The 21,138-nt window shown below is 45.3% G+C and overlaps 2 protein-coding genes across 11 annotated transcripts in view; one reads left to right on the plus strand and one right to left on the minus strand.

Moving 5' to 3' along the window:
- MLC1 (modulator of VRAC current 1) overlaps nucleotides 1-2,271 on the minus strand; it is a 28,727-nt gene extending 26,456 nt beyond the window's left edge. Inside the window, exon 1 of one of the 2 annotated variants that reach the window (XM_058431771.1) lies at nucleotides 2,167-2,271. In XM_058431771.1, coding sequence (XP_058287754.1) covers nucleotides 2,167-2,170 — 4 coding nt within the window. In that variant the 5' untranslated portion in view covers nucleotides 2,171-2,271. The remainder of the gene's footprint in view (nucleotides 1-2,166) is intronic. The other variant, XM_058431773.1, reaches the window with a different exon arrangement.
- A 232-nt stretch (nucleotides 2,272-2,503) lies between these two features.
- The window catches only part of MOV10L1 (Mov10 like RISC complex RNA helicase 1), a 71,908-nt gene continuing 53,273 nt past the window's right edge, over nucleotides 2,504-21,138 (plus strand). For 6 of the 9 annotated variants that reach the window (XM_058431647.1, XM_058431650.1, XM_058431648.1 and 3 more), the window contains exons 1-4: nucleotides 2,543-2,683; nucleotides 4,484-4,668; nucleotides 11,931-12,090; nucleotides 20,965-21,077. In XM_058431647.1, the coding sequence (XP_058287630.1) occupies nucleotides 2,587-2,683; nucleotides 4,484-4,668; nucleotides 11,931-12,090; nucleotides 20,965-21,077 (555 nt within the window). In that variant the 5' untranslated portion in view covers nucleotides 2,543-2,586. Of the gene's footprint in view, nucleotides 2,684-3,642; nucleotides 3,957-4,483; nucleotides 4,669-11,930; nucleotides 12,091-20,964; nucleotides 21,078-21,138 lie in introns of those variants that run through there. The other 3 variants (XM_032138606.2, XM_032138607.2, XM_058431649.1) reach the window with 2 other exon arrangements.

The raw sequence follows: 21,138 nt of genomic DNA on the forward strand, positions 1-21,138 counted from the left end.
AGTCAGGGCCGGGCGCGGTGGCTCACGCCTGTAATCCCAGCACTTTGGGGAGGCCAAGGCGGGTGGATCACCTGCAGTCAGAAGTTCGAGACCAGCCTGACCAACATGGTAAAACCCTATCACTACTAAAAATACAACAACAACAATAACACAAATTAGCTGGGTGTGGTGGTGGGTGGCTGTAATCCCAGCTAGTCGGGAGACTGAGGCAGGAGAATTGCTTGAACCTAGAAGGCGGAGGTTGCAGTAAGCTGAGATCGCGCCACTGCATTCCAGCCTAGGCAACAGAGCAAGATTCCGTCTCAAAATAAATAAATAAATAAATAAATAAATAAATAAATAAATAAATAAATCGGACCCTCCCCCCAACCAGCAATAGCAGAATACACATTGTTTACAATGCCACGTGGGACATATATGAAAGGAGACCCCATGAAAGGGGAAAGCCTCAATCAATATTAGACACTGAAGTCATCCAGGTGTTCCTCTCTGACCATGACCAAACTATTAGATATCAGTAACAGTAAATTACCTAGAAAATCCTCCAATATTTAGCAATTAAACAACATACCTCTAAAAAACATTCAATGGTTCAAAGAAAAAATCACAAGGGAAATTAGAAACTGAATGAAAATAAAAATACAAGTCAAATTTTGTAGGATGCAGCTAATCAGAGCTTAAAGAGAAATCCGTAGTCCTTTTAAATGCTTATATTTAAAGTAGAAGAAAGTTGCAAAAGTAATCGTCTAATTGTCTACCTTAAGAAGCTAAAAAAAAAAAAAGCACAAATTAAACCAAAAAGGCAGGAGGTAAGAAATAATAAAGAGCAGAGACTGGACATGGTGACTCACGCCTGAAATCCCAGCACTTTGGGAGGCCGAAGCGGGCAGATCACCTGAGGTCAGGAGTTCAAGACCAGCCTGGTCAACATGCCAAAATCCTGTCTCTACTAAAAATACAAAAAAAAAAAAATAGCTGGTGTGGTGGCGCACGCCTGTAATCCCAGCTACTCTGGAAGCTGAGGCAGGAGAATCACTTGAACCTGGGAGGTGGAGGCTACAGTGAGCCAAGATCACGCCACTGCATTCCAGCCTTGGCGACAGAGCAGGACTCTCAAAAAAAAAAAAAAAAAAAAAAGAAATAATAAAAAACAGAAACCATTGGAATAGTAAAGATATATATATTTTTTTGTTTTTGTTTTTGTTTTTGTTTTGAGGCAGAATCTTGCTCTGTCTCCCAGGCTGGAGTGTAGTGGTGTGATCTCAGCTCACTGCAACCTCCGCCTCCTGGGTTCAAATGATTCTTCTGCTTCAGCCTCCCGAGTAGTTGGGATTACAGGCATGCGCCACCATGCCTGGCTAATTTTTTTTGTATTTTTTGTAGAGACAGGATTTTGGCAGGTTGACCAGGCTGGTCTCAAACTCCTGACCTCAAGTGATCTGCCCACCTTGGCCTCGCAAAGTGTAAAGATTTTTTTAAATAGAGAAAAATCAATGAAATCAAGAGATGATTTTTAAAAAATCAATAAAATTGATAAATATAGACTGATCAAGGAAAATGAGAGGGATGAGATAAATTACCTGTGTCAAGAATGAAAGATGGTTCATCATTATGGACCATACAGACGTTAAAAGGATAATAAGGAAATATGCTGAACAACTTTATGCCAATAATCTGACATCTAATAATTGGATGAAATGGACAAATTCCTTAAAAGAATTACCAAAGTTTGCTCAATATTACCTTGATAACTTGAATAGCCCTCTAGCTGATGCAGAAGTGAATTTCTCATTAAAAACCTTCCCACAAAGAAAACTCGAAGCCCAAATGGGTTCCCCAGTGAATACTACCACAATTTTTAGGGAATAAGTTACACCATCCTACTCCCAGGTCACTGCAGGCCCAGCTTAAACCGACCGCAAACCAGACAGACACAGAAAACGGGAGTTGGGCCACCGAGCAATCTGCTTCACCAGCACCGTCCCCAACCTTGGACAAAGCGTTACGAAGCTGAGTCAGGCAATACACCGAAAGGATAACGAATCGTGACCAAGTGAGTTTTCCAAGGAGAGCCAAGCAATGTAATTCCCTATACAGGCTGAAATAAAAAGCTACAGGATCATTTGAATACATGCAGAAAAGCGTTGCAGAAAATTTCACACCCACCCATAAGAACTCTTGGAAAAACGGGAATAGAGGGAAGTTCCTCAACTTGATAAAGAATACCAACAAAAAACGAATGCTAACATCACTCTGGACGGTGAAAGCACACTTTTCCCTAAGGTGTGGGCAGCAAGAAGGCGGACCCGCTCGAAGCCCCGCCCACCCGCTCGGAGCCCCGCCCACCCGGCGGTCACACCGCCTTGCGCACTCGGCATGACGTCACTCCCACCAGGCACCTCGCCTAGTCACGAGCTGCCAGGCGCCAACCGCCGACCTCTAACCGCTACGGGTCCCGGCTCGCGCAACGACCCCAAGGCGCATGCCCAGGCGCGGCTACCCCATTGGTGGCGGGCGGCGGGAGCGGCGCGGGCGCGTGCGGGCGTTGGCGGCGACGGTGACGGCGGCCGAGGCCGGGCGAGGGCCATGCTGGGCCTCGCGGCCAAGCTGGTGGCCTTCTTCTGGAGGACGGCGGACACCCCTAGGGAGGAAGCCGGGCGGCCGGAACCCGAGCTCGCGGAAGGTGGCTCGCGGGAAGCGGTCGGGAGGCGGGTCCTGGGCCCTCGCGTGTCGGCCACGAGGGAGCCGCGCCCAGAGGTCTTTGAGTGCAGTGCGGGCCGGCAGGAGACGCTGGGCCCGGCCTTTCCTCATCTCCCCTGGGGGGATCCCCGCGCACGTCAGGAGGCGTCCGACCCCACAGCACCCCGCCGCTCTGGGCGCCCGTCCTCAGTGAGGTCTCTCCGGTGTCACCAGCCCCTCTTCCCGCCCTCGCTGTGTGTGTTTACGCCGAGCAGCTGCCAAGTCGTCTCTCCACGTCGCTCCTCCCTGTCCACAGCGTCATTGGCGGTTGCGTGTCTAGAAAGCCCCGAAAAACGCGGCCCCGCAGACTTGGCCTGTCCTTTCAGAACGCGCTGCGCCAACGCGCGCCTTTTCCTTGCCTGGTTTTGGAGCCCATCTTCCTAAAGCCCGGGATGCGCCTGGATTCCCTCACCGTTCCTTTTTCCTGAGGTGTTTTTGTGTGTGTGTGCGAGACACAGTTTCGCTCTTATTGCCCAGGCTGGAGTGCAGTGGCGCGATCTCGGCTCATCGCAGCCTGCGCCTTCTGGGTTCAAGTGATTCTCCTGCCTCAGCCTCCCGAGTAGCTGGGATTATAGGCACCTGCCACCATGCCCGGCTAATTTTTGTATTTTTAGTAGAGAGGGGGCTTCGCCATGTTGGTCAGGCTGGTCTCGAACTCCTGATCTCAGGTGACCCACCCGCCTTGGCCTCCCAAAGTGCTGGGATTGCAGGCGTGAGCCACCACACCTGACCTCTCCCGAGGTTCTGGTGGCTTCTCCCGATGTTTCCTTATGTGGGAATGGAATCCCCAGTAGTGGATCCCTAGTTGCCTTCTGTGAGAAAAGACAGGAATAGGCTTCAGGAGGGGCGCTTCCTGCTGCAGGCAGCGTGTTCAGGGCCTCGATCCACAAGGGCCGATGCCCGGGGGGGCCGGCTGTGTTACCTGGAGCACTTGCTGCGTTGATCTCTTCGGTAGAACACGCTCTCAGTGGTAGCTGGAGCTCCAGCTCTTGGCAGCACTAAGATCCCATGCCTGTACCGTAACCGTCACCCCAGGTTCTTCCCGTGGCCGGGAAGCTGCAGGAAGGCGCATTCAGGACTCAGGACCGTGGCTGCAGCAGTGGCCAGATGGCTGAGGGCGTGCGCTGCTCCTGGGCCAGACTTGCCTGCCCGGCCCTGAACCTTTTCCAGCACCATGTTTGTTGAGATTCTCCAGTCTTCTGAGGCTACTGCTGATGGTGATGAAAGAAGACAATCTATAGTACTAATAAAACCGTGCATGCTAATGACTCCCAGATGCTGATATAAGTGGCTATTTACATAGCATTTAACTCGTGTCAGCCACGCAGAGGTCCATACATGCGCGTGTGTTCTGCCACTTAACCCTTCAGCAGCTCCCTTGGGTAATGACGATTAGTCTCCATCTTACAGATGGCAACAGGCCCAGAGTAGTTAAGGACCTAGTCCAGGGTTACACCAATGGCGGTAGAAGAGCTAGGAGTCAACCCCACGCAGTCCGCTGTGGAGTCAGGGCTGTCACCTCCACAGCCACTACCTGTGCCCTTCAGAGGAAACTGGGCTGTCTGCCTCCAAACCCCACGTTCCAGACACAGCACTCTCTGATGGGATTCTCTCTGTCTCAAGTCAGCCCGTTTGGCGTCAGTCCCTCATGGAGGCTTTTACACTCTGCCTTTCTCTGGTGGGGTTCACTGTAGCGTGCACTTGCTTTTATGGCCAAGATAACTTCTTTGTTTACCTATCTCAGGTGACACTAAGCTGAAAACTGTACGGGGTGTCGTGACAAGGTACTGCAGCGATTATGGCATGATTGATGATTTGATCTACTTCTCCAGTGATGCTGTGACTAGCAGAGTGCTTCTGAATGTTGGACAGGAAGTGATTGCAGTTGTGGAAGAAAACAAAGTGTCCAATGGACTGAAAGCAATCAGGGTAAGGTTTGAGTTCATTTGGGAACGGTTTTTCTTCGCCATGGGACTTTGTGTTGTTTTCCTTGTGTGTAATCTGTCAGACATGAGCCCGCCAAGGGAGAAAGAGTGGAATGTACCTTCAGGGGGACACTTTTGCTCTTTATGATTTATGTTTTAAAAAATAAACAGACTGGGTACAGTGGCTCACGCCTGTAATCCCAGCACTTTGGAAGGTTGAGACAGGCAGATCACTTGAGCTCAGGAGTTAGAGACCAGCCTGGGCACCATGGTGAAACCTCGTGTCTACAAAAAAAAAAAAAAAACCCACAAAAGTTAGCCTGGTGTCGTGGCACATACCTGTAGTCCCAGCTACATGGGAGGCTGAGGCGGGAGGATCGCTTGAGCCCAGAAGGTCGAGGCTGCAGTGAATTATGATCGCATAACCACACTCCAGCCTGGGTAACAGAGCAAGACCCTGTCTCAATAAATAAACAGCAGTCATTGTAAATCATTCAAGCAGCATAGATATGTATACTTTAGAAAGTAAAGTTTGCCTATGAATTTATGCTGTGGAGAACATAACAATTATATATCTATTATTTTCTTGCTTTTTAAACAATTTAATGGTTATCACCAAACTAACATCAATAATATACAAATTTATACTCTTAGGAGCAGAATGAGAGACTGCACTTAATTTGCACTTAAGCCTTAAGTATGGTAACTCTCATGTTTTGTTTTGTTTTTTTTTTCCTGAGACGGAGTCTCTGTCGCCCAGGCTGGAGTGCAGTGGCGCAATCTCGGCTCACTGCAAGCTCCGCCTCCCGGGTTCATGCCATTCTCCTGCCTCAGCCTCCTGAGTAGCTGGGACTACAGGCGCCCACCACCACACCAAGTTAATTTTTTTATATTTTTAGTAGAGACGGGGTTTCACCATTTTAGCCAGGATGGTCGCAATCTCTGGACCCCGTGATCTGCCCGCCTCGGCCTCCCAAAGTGCTAGGATTACAGGCATGAGCCACCACGCCAGGCCTCATGTTTTTTCTATGAATTATTTTTGTGTCCTTTGTCCACATTTTTGTTGAGTTCAACTTTTTCTCTTGTTAAAGTTTATATATTAGGGAAATTAGAGCTTTTTAAGGAAAATTATTATATGAAAGTGTTAGGAATATTTTCCCCAGGATCATCTTTGACTGTGTTTTATAGTTTCATTTTTTGTAGTTAAGTGTGCCTCTTTTCCATGTAGCTTTTGGGTGCTGTAAGAAGCCTTAGGGAGGCTTATTCCACTTCTTATTCCTAATATTCAAATTTTACTCTGAAAATTGTTTATTGACAATTAGAATTTTTTTTTTTTTTTAATTTTTGAGACAGAGCTTTGCACTGTCACCCAGGCTGGAGTATAGTAGTGCGATTATAGTTCACTGCAGCCTGGAATTCCTGAGCTCAAGTGATTCTTCCACCTCAGCCTCCTGAGTAACTGGGACCACAGTTGCACACCATCACACCTTACTAATTTTTAAAAATTTTTTTGTAGAAATGGCATCTCACTGTGTTGCGCAGGCTGATCTGAAACTCCTGGCCTCGAGTGATCCTTCCACCTCGGCCTCCCAAAGTGTTGGGATTACAGGCATGAGCCACCATGCCTGGCCTGTTTGTTGATATTTAAATATTTGACCTGCCTGGAGTTTATTTTGGTGCACAGACTGAGAGAAGGAACCAGACATTGCTTTCCTAATGGCTAGCCAGTCATCTGAGTCGCTCACTTTTTCCCTGCTGATTTGGAAAATTCCTTTATCATGTATCAGAATCCCACCTGCATGTGATGTGGTCCTGATGCCCATAAGGGGGCCCCATGGCATGGTTGCTGTGATAGGTGGTGAGCAGGTTTCCCTTCCTTGGTCTTATTAGCATATGGTGTTTTTCTGGCTCTTCACATGTTCTGGATAAGTTTGGAATCTTGTTTCTCCCCCTCTGCCCAGATTTGCTTTGGATGGCACTGAGTTTATGGATTTCATTTAGCATAATTGATATTTGGGTCATATGGAGTCTTTTCCAACAACAAATTATGTCTGTCCATTTATTTAAGCCTTCCTTTGTATTCTTTTTATAGTTCAATAGTTTTCTTCATTTAGGTCCTGTAAATTTCTTATTAAATTTATTTTCAGGAGTTTAGGAGTTTTTATGTGTTCTATTAACATCATTTTCCATTGTATTTTCAAATTAATCTTTTTCTTCCTATATGGGAAAGCTTTCTTTTTTTTTTTTTTTTTTTTTTTGGAGTCCGGGTCTGTCCCCTTGGCTGGAGTGCAGTGGCCTGATCTTGGCTCACTGCAAGCTCTGTCTTCTGGGTTCACGCCATTCTCCTGCCTCAGCCTCCGGAGTAGCTGGGACTACAGGCGCCTGCCACCACGCCCAGCTAATTTTTTGTATTTTTAGTAGAGATGGGGTTTCACTGTGTTAGCCAGGATGGTCTCGATCTCCTGACCTCGTGATCCGCCACCTTGGCCTCCCAAAGTGCTGGGATTACAGGCATGAGCCACCACGCCCAGCGATTTTTAAATGTAATTTGGAATCTGGCAAACTTATTGAGCTATTAACTGCTTTTTAAAAATACTTGAGATGTACTTTATTATCCTGTTATAGTTAGTACCATCTAATGCTTAGTATCGTCTTTCTCAAATTAAAAAAAAATGCATACCCAATAAAATAATTCAAAGTCTAGAAATCCATCATTCAGTATGGTAGCCACCACTCATGTGCAGCTGTTTAGATTTATTAAAACTAAATGCAACTTACAGCCAGGCACGGTGGCATAAACCTGGAGTCCCAGCACTCGGGAGGCTGAGGCGGGAGTTCGAGACCAGCCTGGGCACATAGAGACCCTGTCTCTTAAAAATAAATAAACAAATTTCCTCAGTTTCCTTGGCCACATTTCAAGTGCTAACTGAAGCCTAGTGACTACCAAATTGGGCAGCACACGTAGAGAACATTTCTGTCAGCTCTGGCTTAGAGACTGTGAATACAAAGTAGAAGAGCCACCCTCCATGTTCCCCACCTGCACTTTAATGCTGCAGACCTGATGCTCTTCCGGGTTTCTGTGTTTACCTTATCTGGTAGATAGTTGAGTCACTTGAACAATATGCTTGTATCTTTTATTAATTCACCAGTGTTAGTATTTATGGACTTCCATCATCAGAGATGTACAACTGGCTCATTCACACTACCCTCTTTTCCTCTCCCAATTATTTAATTATATTTTTTACTGCAAAGATTTCCTTTTGAACTTGAAATTATACCATAGCCCTCATGTTTTTGTGTGTATTTAAAGGAGTACTCTGGGTTCAGAATCTTTCAAAGGGGATCTGGAACCCAGAACCTGTGGAGATGATGTTACCTCGTTCTCTGAGCTGTGGTCGTGTAGCTCGCGTGCGGCCTTCCAAAGCAGGTTCTCATACCAAATTCCTGTTGATTTTAAGATACACCATTAATTTGATAATGAAAATTTAAAATGGAAACTTAGGTTGTGAGACTCATTCTGATCTCAGAAATGTGACAATGTGGAAAAACTGGCCCCTGGGTGTCCAGCAAATCCCAGCCCTCTTGGTGGTCAGCTGCCCTTTACTTGTTCCATCTTGTAAGGAATGCAGGACCTTTTTTGTTATGGTGAAGAGTGTTCATCTCTACTCACAATCTTGCTTTTATAAATTAGTAATGGATTTTTCAAGTACTTTTCAGTATCTTCCAAATGATCCTATAGTTTTTGTCCCTTTGCTCTTAATATGGTGGAAAATACAAACAGTTTCTGTGTTGTGAGCCGTTCTCACTTGACGAGAATGATCCCCATTTGTTATAAACCTGCATGTACTTCTGGATTTATTTTTTATTTAGGTATTTTTCTTGTGGTAAAATATGCATAATATACCATTTTAACCATATTGACATGTATGGTTCAATGGCATTAAGCACATTCACATTGTTGTGCAGCCATCACCACAATCTGTCTTCAGAACTTTTTCCACATCCCAATAGGCACTCTGTACCCATTAAACAGTTATTCAGTGTTCTACTTTATGTCTCTATGAATTTGCCTATTCTAAATACCTCATATAAGCGGAGTCATGTGTCTGGCTATTTGACTTCTGTTTTCAAGATTTGCCTATGTAGCATGTATCAAAAGTTAATTCCTTTTTTATGGCTGAATATTCCATTGTGTGAATAAATCACATTTTGTTTCTCCATTCATCTGTTGATGGACATTTGGGTTGTTTCTACTTTTTGGTTGTTGTGAATTGTGCTGCCATGAACAAGTGTCTGTCTGAGTCCCTGTTCGGTTCTTTTGGGGCTACGCCTAGGAAGAGAATTGCTGGGCCGTATGGGAAGTCTAGGTTTAACTTTGTGAGGAACCAGATGTTTTCCACAGCAGCTGCACCATTTTATGTTCCCACCAACAGTGCATGAGGCTTCCACTTTCTCTGTATCCTTGCCAACACTTGCTATTTTCTTTTTCTTTTTTTTTTCTTTTTGACAATAGCTATTCCTCGTAGTTGTGAGGTAGTATCTCACTGTGGTTTTGATTTGCATTTCCCTAATGATTTGTGAGGGCATCTTTTCATGTGCTTATTGGCCATCTATATATCTTCTTTGGAGAAATGTCTACTCAAATCCTTTGCCCGTTTTGAAATTAGGTTGTTTTCTTGTTGTATTCTTTGTTTTCTTGTTGAATTCTTTATATATTCTGGATATTAATCTCTCATCACATACATGATTGCAAATACTTTCTCTCATTTTATCAATTGTCTTTTCACTTTCTTCATAGTATCCTTTGATGCACAGATGTTTTAAATTTTGATGGAAGTCTAATTTGTCTCTTTTATTGCCTGTACTTCTGATGTCACACTCAAGATATCATTGACTAATCCAAGATTATGAAGATTTTTTTCTACCAAGAGTTTTATAGTTTTTGCTTTTAAATTAAAGTCTTTGATTCATTAAAAAAAAATTTTGAGACAGGATCTCACTTTGTTGCCCAGGCTGGAGTGCAGCAGCACAGTCACAGCTCACTGCAGCCTCAACCTCCCAGGCTGAAGTGATCCTTCCACCTTAGCCACCTGAGCAGCTGGGACTACAGGTATGTGCCACCTCACCCAATTTTTGTATTTTTTGTAGAGATGGGGCCTCCCTATGTTGCCCAGGCTGGTCTCGAACTCCTGGGCTCAAGTGATCCGCCCACCCCACGCCTTCCCAAATGCTGAGATTATAAGGGTGAGCCACCACGCCTGGCCTCTTTAATCCATTTTGAGTCAATTTTTGTGTTTGGTGTAAAACGAGGGTCTAACTTTATTATTTTGCCCTTGATTATTTTCCCAGCACTATTTTTTTTTGAGACTGCACAGTTGCAATTTATTGAATGGTCCTTGTCAAAAATCAATTGACTGCACATGCAAGGGTTTATTTCTGGGCTCTCTTTACTATTCCATTGGTTTATATTTCTGTCCTTACACTGGTGCCACACTAGTTTGATGACTGTAAATTTGTAGGAAGTTTTGAAATCAGGAGGTATGAAACCTTCAATTTTGTTACTCCTTTTCAAGACCATTTTGTCTATTCATGGTCCCTTGAGATTCCATTAGAATTTTAGATGGGCTTTTCTATTTATATAAAAATAGACCCATAGGAATTTGATAGGGATTGCGTTGAATTTGTTGGGGTTTTTTTTTTGTTGTTTGTTTGAGACAGAGTCTTGCTCTGTCACCCAGGATGGAGTGCAATGATGTGATCTTGACTCATTGCAACCTCTGCCTCCCGGGTTCAAGCAATTCTCATGCCTCAGCCTCCCAAGTAGCTGGGACTGCAGGTGCTTGCCACTACACCCAGCTAAGTTTTTTTGTATTTTTAGTAGAGATGGGGTTTCACCATGTTGACTAGGCTGGTCTTGAACTCCTGACCTCAAGTGATCTGCCTGCCTCAACCTCCCAAAGTGCTGGAATTACAGGCGTGAGCCACCACACCCAACCTGAATTTGTGTAATAGATCACTTTGGGTAGTATTGTCATCTTAATAATTAAGTCTAAGATTGTCATCTTAATAATTAGGTATTAAGATTAACATCTTAGTAATCACTTATAATCACTTTGGGTAGTATTGTCATCTTAATAATTAAGTCTTAAGATTGTCGTTTTAATAATACTAGGCTTTCCAGTTCATGAACATGGTTGTCTTGCCGTTTATTGAGGTATTTAATTCATTCATTAGTGTCATTGTACGCGTCTTCCATCTCCTTAGTTAGGTTACTAAGTGTTCTTAGGAATTAACCTATTAACCTAACAATGCTGTTATAAATGGAATTGTTTTCCCTTTCTTTGGATCGTTTTTCTTGATTTCCTTTTTGGATTTTTCATTGCAAATGTATGGAAATCTGATTTTTGTATGTTGACTTTGTGTCCTGTGCTGGATTCATTTATTAGCTCTAACCATTTTTTGTTTTATTTACGTGTGTGGAATCTTTAGAGTTTTCCACAGATGAGATCCTACCATCTGTGAATAAAGATAATTGAAATTTGAAAGTCGTGAAGTGAGCATGGGCATCCTTGCCTGGTTCCTGATCTTAGGGAAAGCTTTCAGCCTTTCACCATTGAGTGTGGTGTTTGTTGTGAGTTTTTTGTTTATGGCCTTTCTCATGTTGAAGAGATTTCCTGCGATTCCTAGTTTATTGTTTGCATCATAAAAAGTGTTGATTTTGTCAAATGCTTTTTGTGCATCAGTTGAGATCATTGTGATGTTTTTCCCTCATCAATGTAATATGTTGACTGATTTTCATATGTTGAAACACTTTTGCATTCTGGGATAAACCCCACTGAGTCATGGGGTATAATCCTTTTAATATGCTGCTGCATTCGGTTTGATAATAATTCATTGAGGATTTTTGCATCAGTGTTCATAAGGGATTGCTGTAGACTCAATATGGTATCCCCCAAAATACATATGTTGAAATCCTGACCCCAGTGCAATCTTATTAGGAGGCTTTGGTGGGTGACTAGGTCATAAGGGCAGAGCCCTTATGAAACATACCCCAGAGAACCCCTTTGCCCTTTCTGCCATGTGAGGACACAGCAGGAAGACACCGACAGTGAACCAGGAAGAAGGCCCTCACCAGACCCGGAATCTGCCAGGGCCTCGATCTTGGACTTGCAGCCCTAATGGTCTCAGACAGGCATGCCAGCCTGTAGTTTGCTTTTCTCATAGTTCCTGTATTATGGTTTAAAGAGCAGTGTGTTTGTTTTACAGGTAGAAGCTGTCTCTGATAAATGGGAAGACAACAGCAGAAACCATGACAGTCCCTCAGACTGCAGCCCCCAAGTGTTGATTGGCTGTGTGACTTCCCTGGTGGAGGGCGCAGGCTGTATCAGTCAGACCACCTACTTCTCTCTGGAGAGTGTGTGCGAAGGTATGCTCAGGGGTCTATGTTCCACATTTAAGGTTAGGTGTTGTCTTTTAAAGAATTATTGTGGGCCAGGCACAGTGGCTCACGCCTATAATCCTAGCACTTTGTCAGGCTGAGACAGGAGGATCGCTTGAGCCCAGGAGTTGGAGGCTGCAGTGAGCTATGATCCAGCCACTACACTCCAGCCTGGGTGACAGAACACAACCCTGTCTCTAGATTTGTGATGGCTACACACATCATTGAAGGGGTCAGGCTTGGGCATGCTTTGTTTGTTGAGAGGGTTTGGGGATTAGAGTAGCTTCTCCAGGTGCTGGCTTCACACAGAGGCTCTTGGATATTGAGTGGACTTTGGGAGAGGGCACCAGGTCACTGTTTTGTTTTTTTGTTTTTGTTTTTGTTTTTCAAGACGGAGTCTCACTCTTGCCCAGGCTGGAGTGCAGTGGCGCAATCTCAACTCACTGCAACCTCTGCCTCCTGGGTTCAATTGATTCTCCTGCCTCAGCCTCCCGAGTAGCTGGGATTACAGGTGTGCACCACCATGCCCAGCTAATTTTTTTTTTTTTTTTTTTTTTTTTTTTTGAGACGGAGTCTCGCTCTGTCGCCCAGGCTGGAGTGCAGTGGCGCAATCTCAGCTCACTGCAAGCTCCGCCTCCCAGGTTCACGCCATTCTCCTGCCTCAGCCTCTCCGAGTAGCTGGGACTACAGGCGCCTGCCACCACGCCCGGCTAATTTTTTGTATTTTTAGTAGAGACGGGGTTTCACCGTGGTCTCGATCTCCTGACCTCGTGATCCGCCTGCCTCGGCCTCCCAAAGTGCTGGGATTACAAGCGTGACCCACCGCGCCCGGCCCAGCTAATTTTTTGTAGTTTTAGTAAAGATGGGGTCTCACCAGGTTGGCTGGGCTGGGCTGGAACTCTTGACCTTAGGTGATCCACCCGCCTCGGCTTCCCAAAGTGCTGGGATTACAGGCATGAGCCACCGCACCCAGCCAGGTCACTGTTTAAACTTGTGCTTTTATGTATTTTGTGTTCATTTGTTAAATGCAATCAGTAATTTCTGGGTAGTTGTTGCTTCCATATAATTATAGTGTTATGATCTAAGTTAGTGTTACAGGCATGCTGAGGTACTATATAAAGTACTTTAGATGTTTTAAAATAGGGCTTGGGGTTAGCATTGTGTGTTTCCTAAAGTATATATTCTTTTTATTTCTTTTTTTTTTTTTTTTTTTTTTTGAGTTGGAGTCTTACCCTGTTGCCCAGGCTGGAGTGCAGTGGCAGGATCTCGGCTCACTGCAATCTCCACCTCCTGGGTTCAAGGGATTCTCCTGCCTCAGCCTCCTGAGACTACAGGTGCCCACCACCACAGCAGGCTAACTTTTTGTATCTTTAGTAGAGACAGGGTTTTACCATGTTGGCCAGTCTGGTCTCGAACTCCTGACCTTGTGATCCACCCGCCTCGACCTCCCAAAGTACCAGGATTACAGGTGTGAGCCACCGCTCCTGGCTGTGTATATCCATTTTTTATTGCATTTGTTTTTGGCTGATCAAAGAATTTGTTTTTATACTTAAAGAAAGAATGGATGCCATTGACTGAGCTGAACTCAGCAGCGGTTTACTCTACTCCTGCTGCCTATGGTGGTGAAGACGGAGCTGGACTCCATATTCAGGTCTGTTTCTTCTTCCCCAGGAGAAACAGACCTCTGCATACATTGTGGTAGGGCAGGAATTGGAAAAGCTGCCCAGGGAGGTGACTTCTGAGCTGAAGTCCATTTGCACAGCCCACAGCACTGCCTGTTGGAAGATGAATAGAAGTTTTCTGCTTTAAGCTGCGGGGTGGGAGGTCTGGGGGGTGGCTCTGCCCACCAGGAAGCTGCTGTCTCCCTCTTTTTCACCTTGGTTTTTATGTGTGTGTGTGTTTTTGTTTTTGTTTTGAGACAGAATCTTGCCCTGTCTCCCAGGCTGGAGTGCAGTAGCACGATCTTGACTTACTTCAAGCTCCGCTGTCTGGGTTCATGCCATTCTCCTGCCTCAGCCTCCTGAATAGCTGGGACTACAGGTGCCCGTCACCACACCTGGCTAATTTTTTGTATTTTTAGGAGAGACGGGATTTCAATGTGTTAGCCAGGATGGTCTCGATCTCCTGACCTTGTGATCCGCCCGCCTCGGCCTCCCAAAGTGCTGGGATTACAGGCATGAGCCACTGCGCCTGGCCTTTTGTGGGTTTTTTTTTTTTTTCCCTTGTTTGAGACAGTTTCACTCTTGTTGCCCAGGCTCGAGTGCAGTGGTCTGATCTTGGCTCACTGTAACCTCCACCTTCTGGATTCAAGCAATTCTCTTGCCTCAGCTTCCCGAGTAGCTGAAACTACAGCTGTGCACCACCACACCTGTCTAATTTTTGTATTTTTAGTAGACAGGGGGTTTCGCCATGTTGGTCAGGCTAGTCTTGAACTCTTGACCTCAGGTGATTTACCCACCTCGGCCTCCCAAAGTGCTGGGATTATAGGCATGAGCCACCGTGCCCAGCCTTGACCTTGGTTGTTAACCCTGGGATCCCCAAGATGAAATTGATAGGTGTCTATTGGGATTTTAGAATCTCTGTGCTGCCAGAGAAACGCTCAGTTCTGGGGAAAGGCGGCTATAATCATGGAGGCCCCTCAACCCTGCTAACAGGAAGCCCCTCTCAGGGGTGTCGCCAGGAAATGGCTCAAGAGGAAGAAAACCAGAAATGTTTGATGTTGCGGATGTTGATGGGGCAGAGAAGAGAAGGTGTCCCCTGAGGAATAAAGATGGGCAGGGATCCGGAGCCCAGGCCAAGGGATTTCCCGGTATAAAAAACCTCAAGTGAGGCAAAGTCAGGTCCTCTTGAGGCTGAGAGAGTCACACTCAGACATGTCAGAATCGCTGTGAACACAATCACAAAACCTAAGGACCACAGCAAAAGAACTTTTTTGAAAGAGAAAATACAGTGTGCAAAAAGGCTGAAACACAGTATCTAATGAGATCAGCAAACCCCTCAAGCACCGTCTCCTTCAAAGCTCCTCCTCACAGGATGGTGGTACCATGTAGCTGAAAGTAGACATAGCTGTACCTGAGCAAAGGGTGCGGCTATGTTCTCATAAAACTTTATTTATAACTTCTGACCTAAAGGTGGCAAAAGGAAGAATTATGCTAAATTTTTCATTTGCTAATAGGAGAGTCAGAAGATGCTGTTTCCTTCTTGACATTAATTCAACAAATTATTAGAGTGCTTACTCTGCTAGACACTGCTTCAAAGAATTCGCATTTTGAGAGAGAGAACAAAGTAAGCAAGTGAACAAAGAAAATAATTAGCATCAGACCTGGCACAGTGACTCACACCTGTCATCCCAGCACTTTGGGAGGCTGAGGCGGGCGGATCACCTGAGATTGGGAGTTCAAGACCAGCCTGACCAACATGGAGAAACCCCGTCTCTACTAAAAATACAAAATTAGCTGGGTGGTGGTGGTGCATGCCTGTAATCCCAGCTACTCTGGAGGCTAAGGCAGGAGAATCGCTTGAACCTGGGAGGCGGAGGTTGCGGTGAGCCAAGATGGTGCCACTGCACTCCAGCCTGGGCAACAGAGCGAAACTCCTCAAAAAAAAAAGAAAAAATAATTAACATCTTCTGCTCTGCAGCAACTGTCCAGGGTCGTGTCAGAAGACTAGGGTATGTGGTTTGGAGTTCCTTCCTGCATGTAGCCTTGAGGCTGGGGCAGAGCTGAGCGGGTCACAGGTGTGGCGGGAGGAGGGTCCAGGTAATGCCAGCCGGCCTGGGTCAGGTTCTGTCCTAAACACAACCCTCTGAGGTTACCTCAGTGAGGTCTGACACACGAGGGCAGCAGAGGGGAACGCGTGGTTGTAGCGTGGGAGGGAGCAAATGTGGACAGCGTGCTGGGGCATGTGACTGGAGGAGGAGACCGTGCTTGTGCATGTTTGAACAGCACTGTCCCTCAGCCCTGGCCTGCTCCTGAGGTTTGTAGACAACACATGTGAGATGGGAATGCTTAACATCAGTGGTGGGGCTCAGGTTGTTTTATACAAGAATGTCTGGTAAACCCTCCGCCATTTGGATGAAGGCAGCTAAAATTGAATTGGACATTTAGCTGAAGCACAGTTTCTCATCCTCAGCGCTCCAGCATCTAGGCTGAAGCACTCTCTGTGGTGGGGCTTGTCTTGGGCACTGGAGGCTGTTTAGCTGCGTCCTGCCCTGGCCATGTTATGACAACCTAGAGCATGTCCAGATGCTATCAAATGGCCCCTGAGGACAGAATGGCCCCCAGGTAGGATCCACTGGCCTGAAGGTGGGGTCTGAGCTGCGAGCATGTGGTGGCTCCGTCCCGGCCCTCTTCATTCCCGGTTCTCTTCATTCCCGGTTGAGCACTGAGTAGTCTATGGTGAGATTGAGGTTTCACAGGTTCTTATTGTAGTCCGTGTGGCTGCAGCACCCAGCTGGGTCACACATCAGGTGATTTCATTATTTTCAAGTTATATCAGTTTGTGCATCCACTTAGAGCAGCAGTCCCCAAACTTTTTGGCACCAGGGACCAGTTTTGTGAAAGATAATTTTTTCCACAGACCAGGGAGGGAGGATAGTTTTGGGATGATTTCAGTGCATTACATTTATTGTGCACTTTATTTCTATTATTATTACGTTGTAATTTATAAGGAAATAATTATACAACTCACCATAACATGGAGTCAGTGGGAGCCCTGAGCTTGTTTTCCCAGAACTGGATGGTCCCATCTGGGAGTGATGGGAGTCAGTGACAGATCGTCAGGCATTAGATTCTCATAAGGAGCACGTGACCTAGATCCCTCACATGCACGGTTCACAATAGGGTTCCAGCTCCTATGAGAATCTACTACCCCTGCTGATCTGACAGGAGTTGGCGCTCAGGCTGTAATGTGAGCAGTGGGGAGCGGCTGCAAATATAGATGAAACTTTGCTTGTTATCCCCAACTCACTTCCTGCTATGCAGCTTGGTTTCTAACAGGCCACAGACCGGTGCCTTCTGTCTAATCTCCCCCAGCCTGCCCTGTGTGGACTGTCCAGCCTTGTTCTTGGTGCTTGTGGAAAGCACTAGCAGAAATTGGCGCAGGGGTCAGGGGAGTGAGTTTGGGAGGGGCACTCCCTGCCTGGTGCCCTTTGGAGGCATCTGTCCTTCCCATGAGGCCACGGCCCCTCACAGCCGGAGCTACAGCCAGGATGACCATGTGGTTTAGCCTCCAAACTGGTACACGTTTGAGAAGGAAAAGGGATGTCAGAATTAAAATTAGATCATTTTTGAAATATCTATGTATTGGTTAACAGAGTGATTTTATTATATTAGTGGACTTTTAAAGTAGTATTTTTCAGAAACTATAAAAAAAAGGTGGGTATATTTAAAAAAGTCATATTAGTTATTGACATTATATTCTTGGTACATATTAACATACTTTAATATCTTAGCATCTAAGATGTATTTTTCTGAAAAATGTATATTTTTCAATATGATCTTACTCTTATTATTTCATATAATTGCCTGGCGTCGTCTTCAAAGTTGCATTTTTATGGTTGTGAATTTGAAATTGAAATTGTAAACACCTTTGATTGAGGCTTTTTTTTTTTTTTTTTTAAGACAGAGTCTCCCTCTGTCACCCAGGCTGGAGTGCAGTGGCTCAGTCATAGCTTACTGCAGCCTCAAACTCATGGGCTCAAGCAGTCCTCCCACCTCAGCCTCCCTAGTAGCTGGGACTACACACATGCACCTCCATGCCCAGCTAATTTTTGTGTTTCTTGTAGAGACACGGTTTCACCGCGTTGCCCAGGCTGTTCTTGAGCCATAGTGTTTTTAATTGAGGAAATATTAGTAAACTCAAATCAAAATCTGTAAAATGTAAGATGTTGACAATTCTGTATTTTTTTGTATTGAAATATATTACTGTTCCAGCCCAGATGTTTTCATAGGTACTGTCTTTTTGCATCAATTCAGAGCCCGTAAGTGTTCAAACATTTTTACAAGCTGACATTCATCAAGTAAGTTGTCTCTGTCATTCTTTCCATGTGTAGGTCTTCTCAGCATCTCAGGGTCATTCATGCCCTTACAGAATGTCAGCTTGTCCAGGTTAAGAAAGGGCTTCATCAAAAGATTCTTTTGAAAGTTTGGAATATTCTCAAGTCCAGTCTTAGAATTTCAGCATTCATCTGTGGATTCCATTTGAGCTCCTGAGATCTGATTGATTATTTCCTCCATTGTTTTTCTGTTTTCCTGTTCATCAGCTTTATTTTCAATAACTACAATTTGCAAAAGGTATCAAAAGCTGAAGATTTTGGGTTCTACATGTATTAAAGATTTTCTGCTGACTTGAACAAAGTAAAACCAAAATTTAGAGATCTCACTTAAAAAGAAAGTAAAAGGAGCATCATCACAGGACCTTTTGGTTGATTTACAGAACGGTTCCTCAGGTTCAAGCATTTGTAAAATCCAGGTTGGGGGAGCAGCAAAGAGAAAATGAGGGCTGCCAGCCCCCAATGTCCATGTTTGTGTTTCATTGTCATGAGCTTTGTCACAGGAGTTGTGCATGTATGTATGTCACAGAAATTCAGGAACTTGTACGTGCTTGTCTTCCAGCTGGCTGCATGTCTGGAGGATCGCGTGTGCACTATAGCCCATCTGAGTGCATTTCTGCTGTCTCAGCTTCCTGACCTGCAGGGTCTGATTTGTACTGTGGTGCTTTACTCCGTTAACATCCTGTTATCACTGTAGAAACACATGTTTTTATCTCCAGTGTTGAATTTCTAAACTTAATTTACAGTGGCATTCACCATAATGTCAAATATTTCTCCTTCAATAGAAAGTTCTTCTGAAATCTTTACTTTTGTTTCCTTGTTTTTGTTTTTTAGAGACAAGGTCTTACTCTGTCACTCAGGCTGGAGTGCAGTGGCCCAATTATAGCTCACTGCAGCCTGGAATTCCTGGGCTTAAGTGATCCCACCTCAGCCTCGTGAGTAGCTGGGACTTCAGGCTCATGCCACCACACCCAACTAATTCTTTTTTTTTTTTTTTTTTTTTTTAGAGATGGGATCTTACTGTGTTGCCCAGGCTGGTCTCAAACTCCTGGGCTCAAGTGATCTTCCCACCTCAGCCTCACAAAGTGCTAGAAATCTTTACTATGATTCCATGATTCTGCTGGAAAAAAAATTACTTGAATTTAACTTTTTTTTTCTCTAAAGTAACTGTACAACATATAGAACTAGTACATTAATAGCTATTGCTTCACTTTTCATTTATGTCCAGGGAAATTCAGAATAAAAATTGGCAAAATTCTGTTAAACAATTGTGGGATAAATGAAGGCATGGTTTACAAAACGCTGTGTAAATGTGTCTCCAGAGTTGCATGTATTAAATTGTGGTTTTAGGACATGGTCTTCTTTTTTTTTTGAGACGGAGTCTCGCTCTGTCACCTAGGCTGGAGTGCAGTGGCTCAATCTCGGCTCACTGCAAGCTCTGCCTCCTGAGTTCATGCCATTCTCCTGCCTCAGCCTCCTGAGTAGCTGGGACTACAGGTGCCCACCACCATGCCTGGCTAATTTTTTGTATTTTTAGTAGAGACGGGGTTTCACTGTGTTAACCAGAATGGTCTTGATCTCCTGACCTCGTGATCCACCTACCTCGGGATCCACCTACCTCGGCCTCCCAAAGTGCTGGGATTACAGGCGTGAGCCACCGTGCCTGGCCAGGACATGGTCTTCTTAAAATACTCCCTGACCTTGAAGTCAGTGCCCTAACATATTTTAGTGTCTTCTGTTTTCTTTCTTTTCTTTCTTTTTTTTTTTTTTTTTTGAGGTGGTGTCTCGCTCTGTCACCCAGGCTAGAGTGCAGTGGCGTGATCTCAGCTCACTGCAAACTCCGCCTCCCGGGTTCACGCCATTCTCCTGCCTCAGCCTCCCGAGTAGCTGGGACTACAGGCGCCCACCACTGCTCCCGGCTAATTTTTTGTATTTTTAGTAGAGACGGGGTTTCACCATGGTCTCGATCTCCTGACCTTGTGATCCGCCTGCCTCAGCCTCCCAAAGTGCTGGGATTACAGGCGTGAGCCACCACGCTTGGCCTCTGTTTTCACATAGACAGTGATTTCACCGTGGCTCACATGTGAATATAGGCGTCAGCTGATATTTGTGCTGTTACATGCGCATCACCAGCTTTCTGGAGAAACAAACTCAGTATTCAATTAAACACTTTTTTTTGAGCTTCCAGAGTGCTTATTGCAAAATAACAAAAAGATTTTAACTACCTGTACTATGGCAGACCTGTGCAGACCATCTCTCTGTTCTGTCAGCACCACTCAGCCACTTCATGTCACTGAACCTGCAGTTTTCCACCAGCTGTGGGAGGCCCAGCGGTGTCTTGCGTCCAGCAGGCCATGGCTTGGGCCACAGCACAGCTCTCTGGCACACTGAGGGGCTGGCTGGACCATTGAGTTCTTCCCTCACACCTGAGTGCAGGTGTCTCTCTGTTCCCGAGCACCGTGTGTGTGTCCCTGACAGGGAGGTGCCACAAACACTGCAGGATGGGGGAAAGGGGGATGCCACCTGCCCTCAGATGTGCCACATGGGGAGGGACTGCCACGAGCATGCACACTGCACCTTCTAGAGCCTGGAGGTGTGAGTGAGAGGCTCCAGCTCAGCTCATTTTATTGCAGTGGTTAATAATACTTCAGGGGTTTTTATTCCAAAATATGTTTCTCACAGTAGTAGAAAGTGCCTTTTAAATGTTCAAATGTATCCTCAGATATGATAGAAATGATTTCAGTGCACCACGACCTCAGAATAACTTGTGCACTTTAACACTACCATGGCTTTTTTCCTGGCGGTTTTAGGCTTCGAACCCTGCAAGGGAGACTGGGTGGAGGCTGAGTACCGGATCCGGCCCGGCACGTGGAGCAGCGAAGCCACCTCAGTGAAGCCACTGAGATACAAGCGCGTGGACAAGGTAGCGTGCCGACGAGTGGCTCCTCTCTGTGCTTCTAGCAGACCTGCCATCGGGGTAACTT

The sequence above is a fragment of the Hylobates moloch genome, unplaced genomic scaffold (genome assembly GCF_009828535.3).
Source record: "Hylobates moloch isolate HMO894 unplaced genomic scaffold, HMol_V3 SCAFFOLD_19, whole genome shotgun sequence".
Classification (NCBI taxonomy): Eukaryota; Metazoa; Chordata; class Mammalia; order Primates; family Hylobatidae; genus Hylobates; species Hylobates moloch.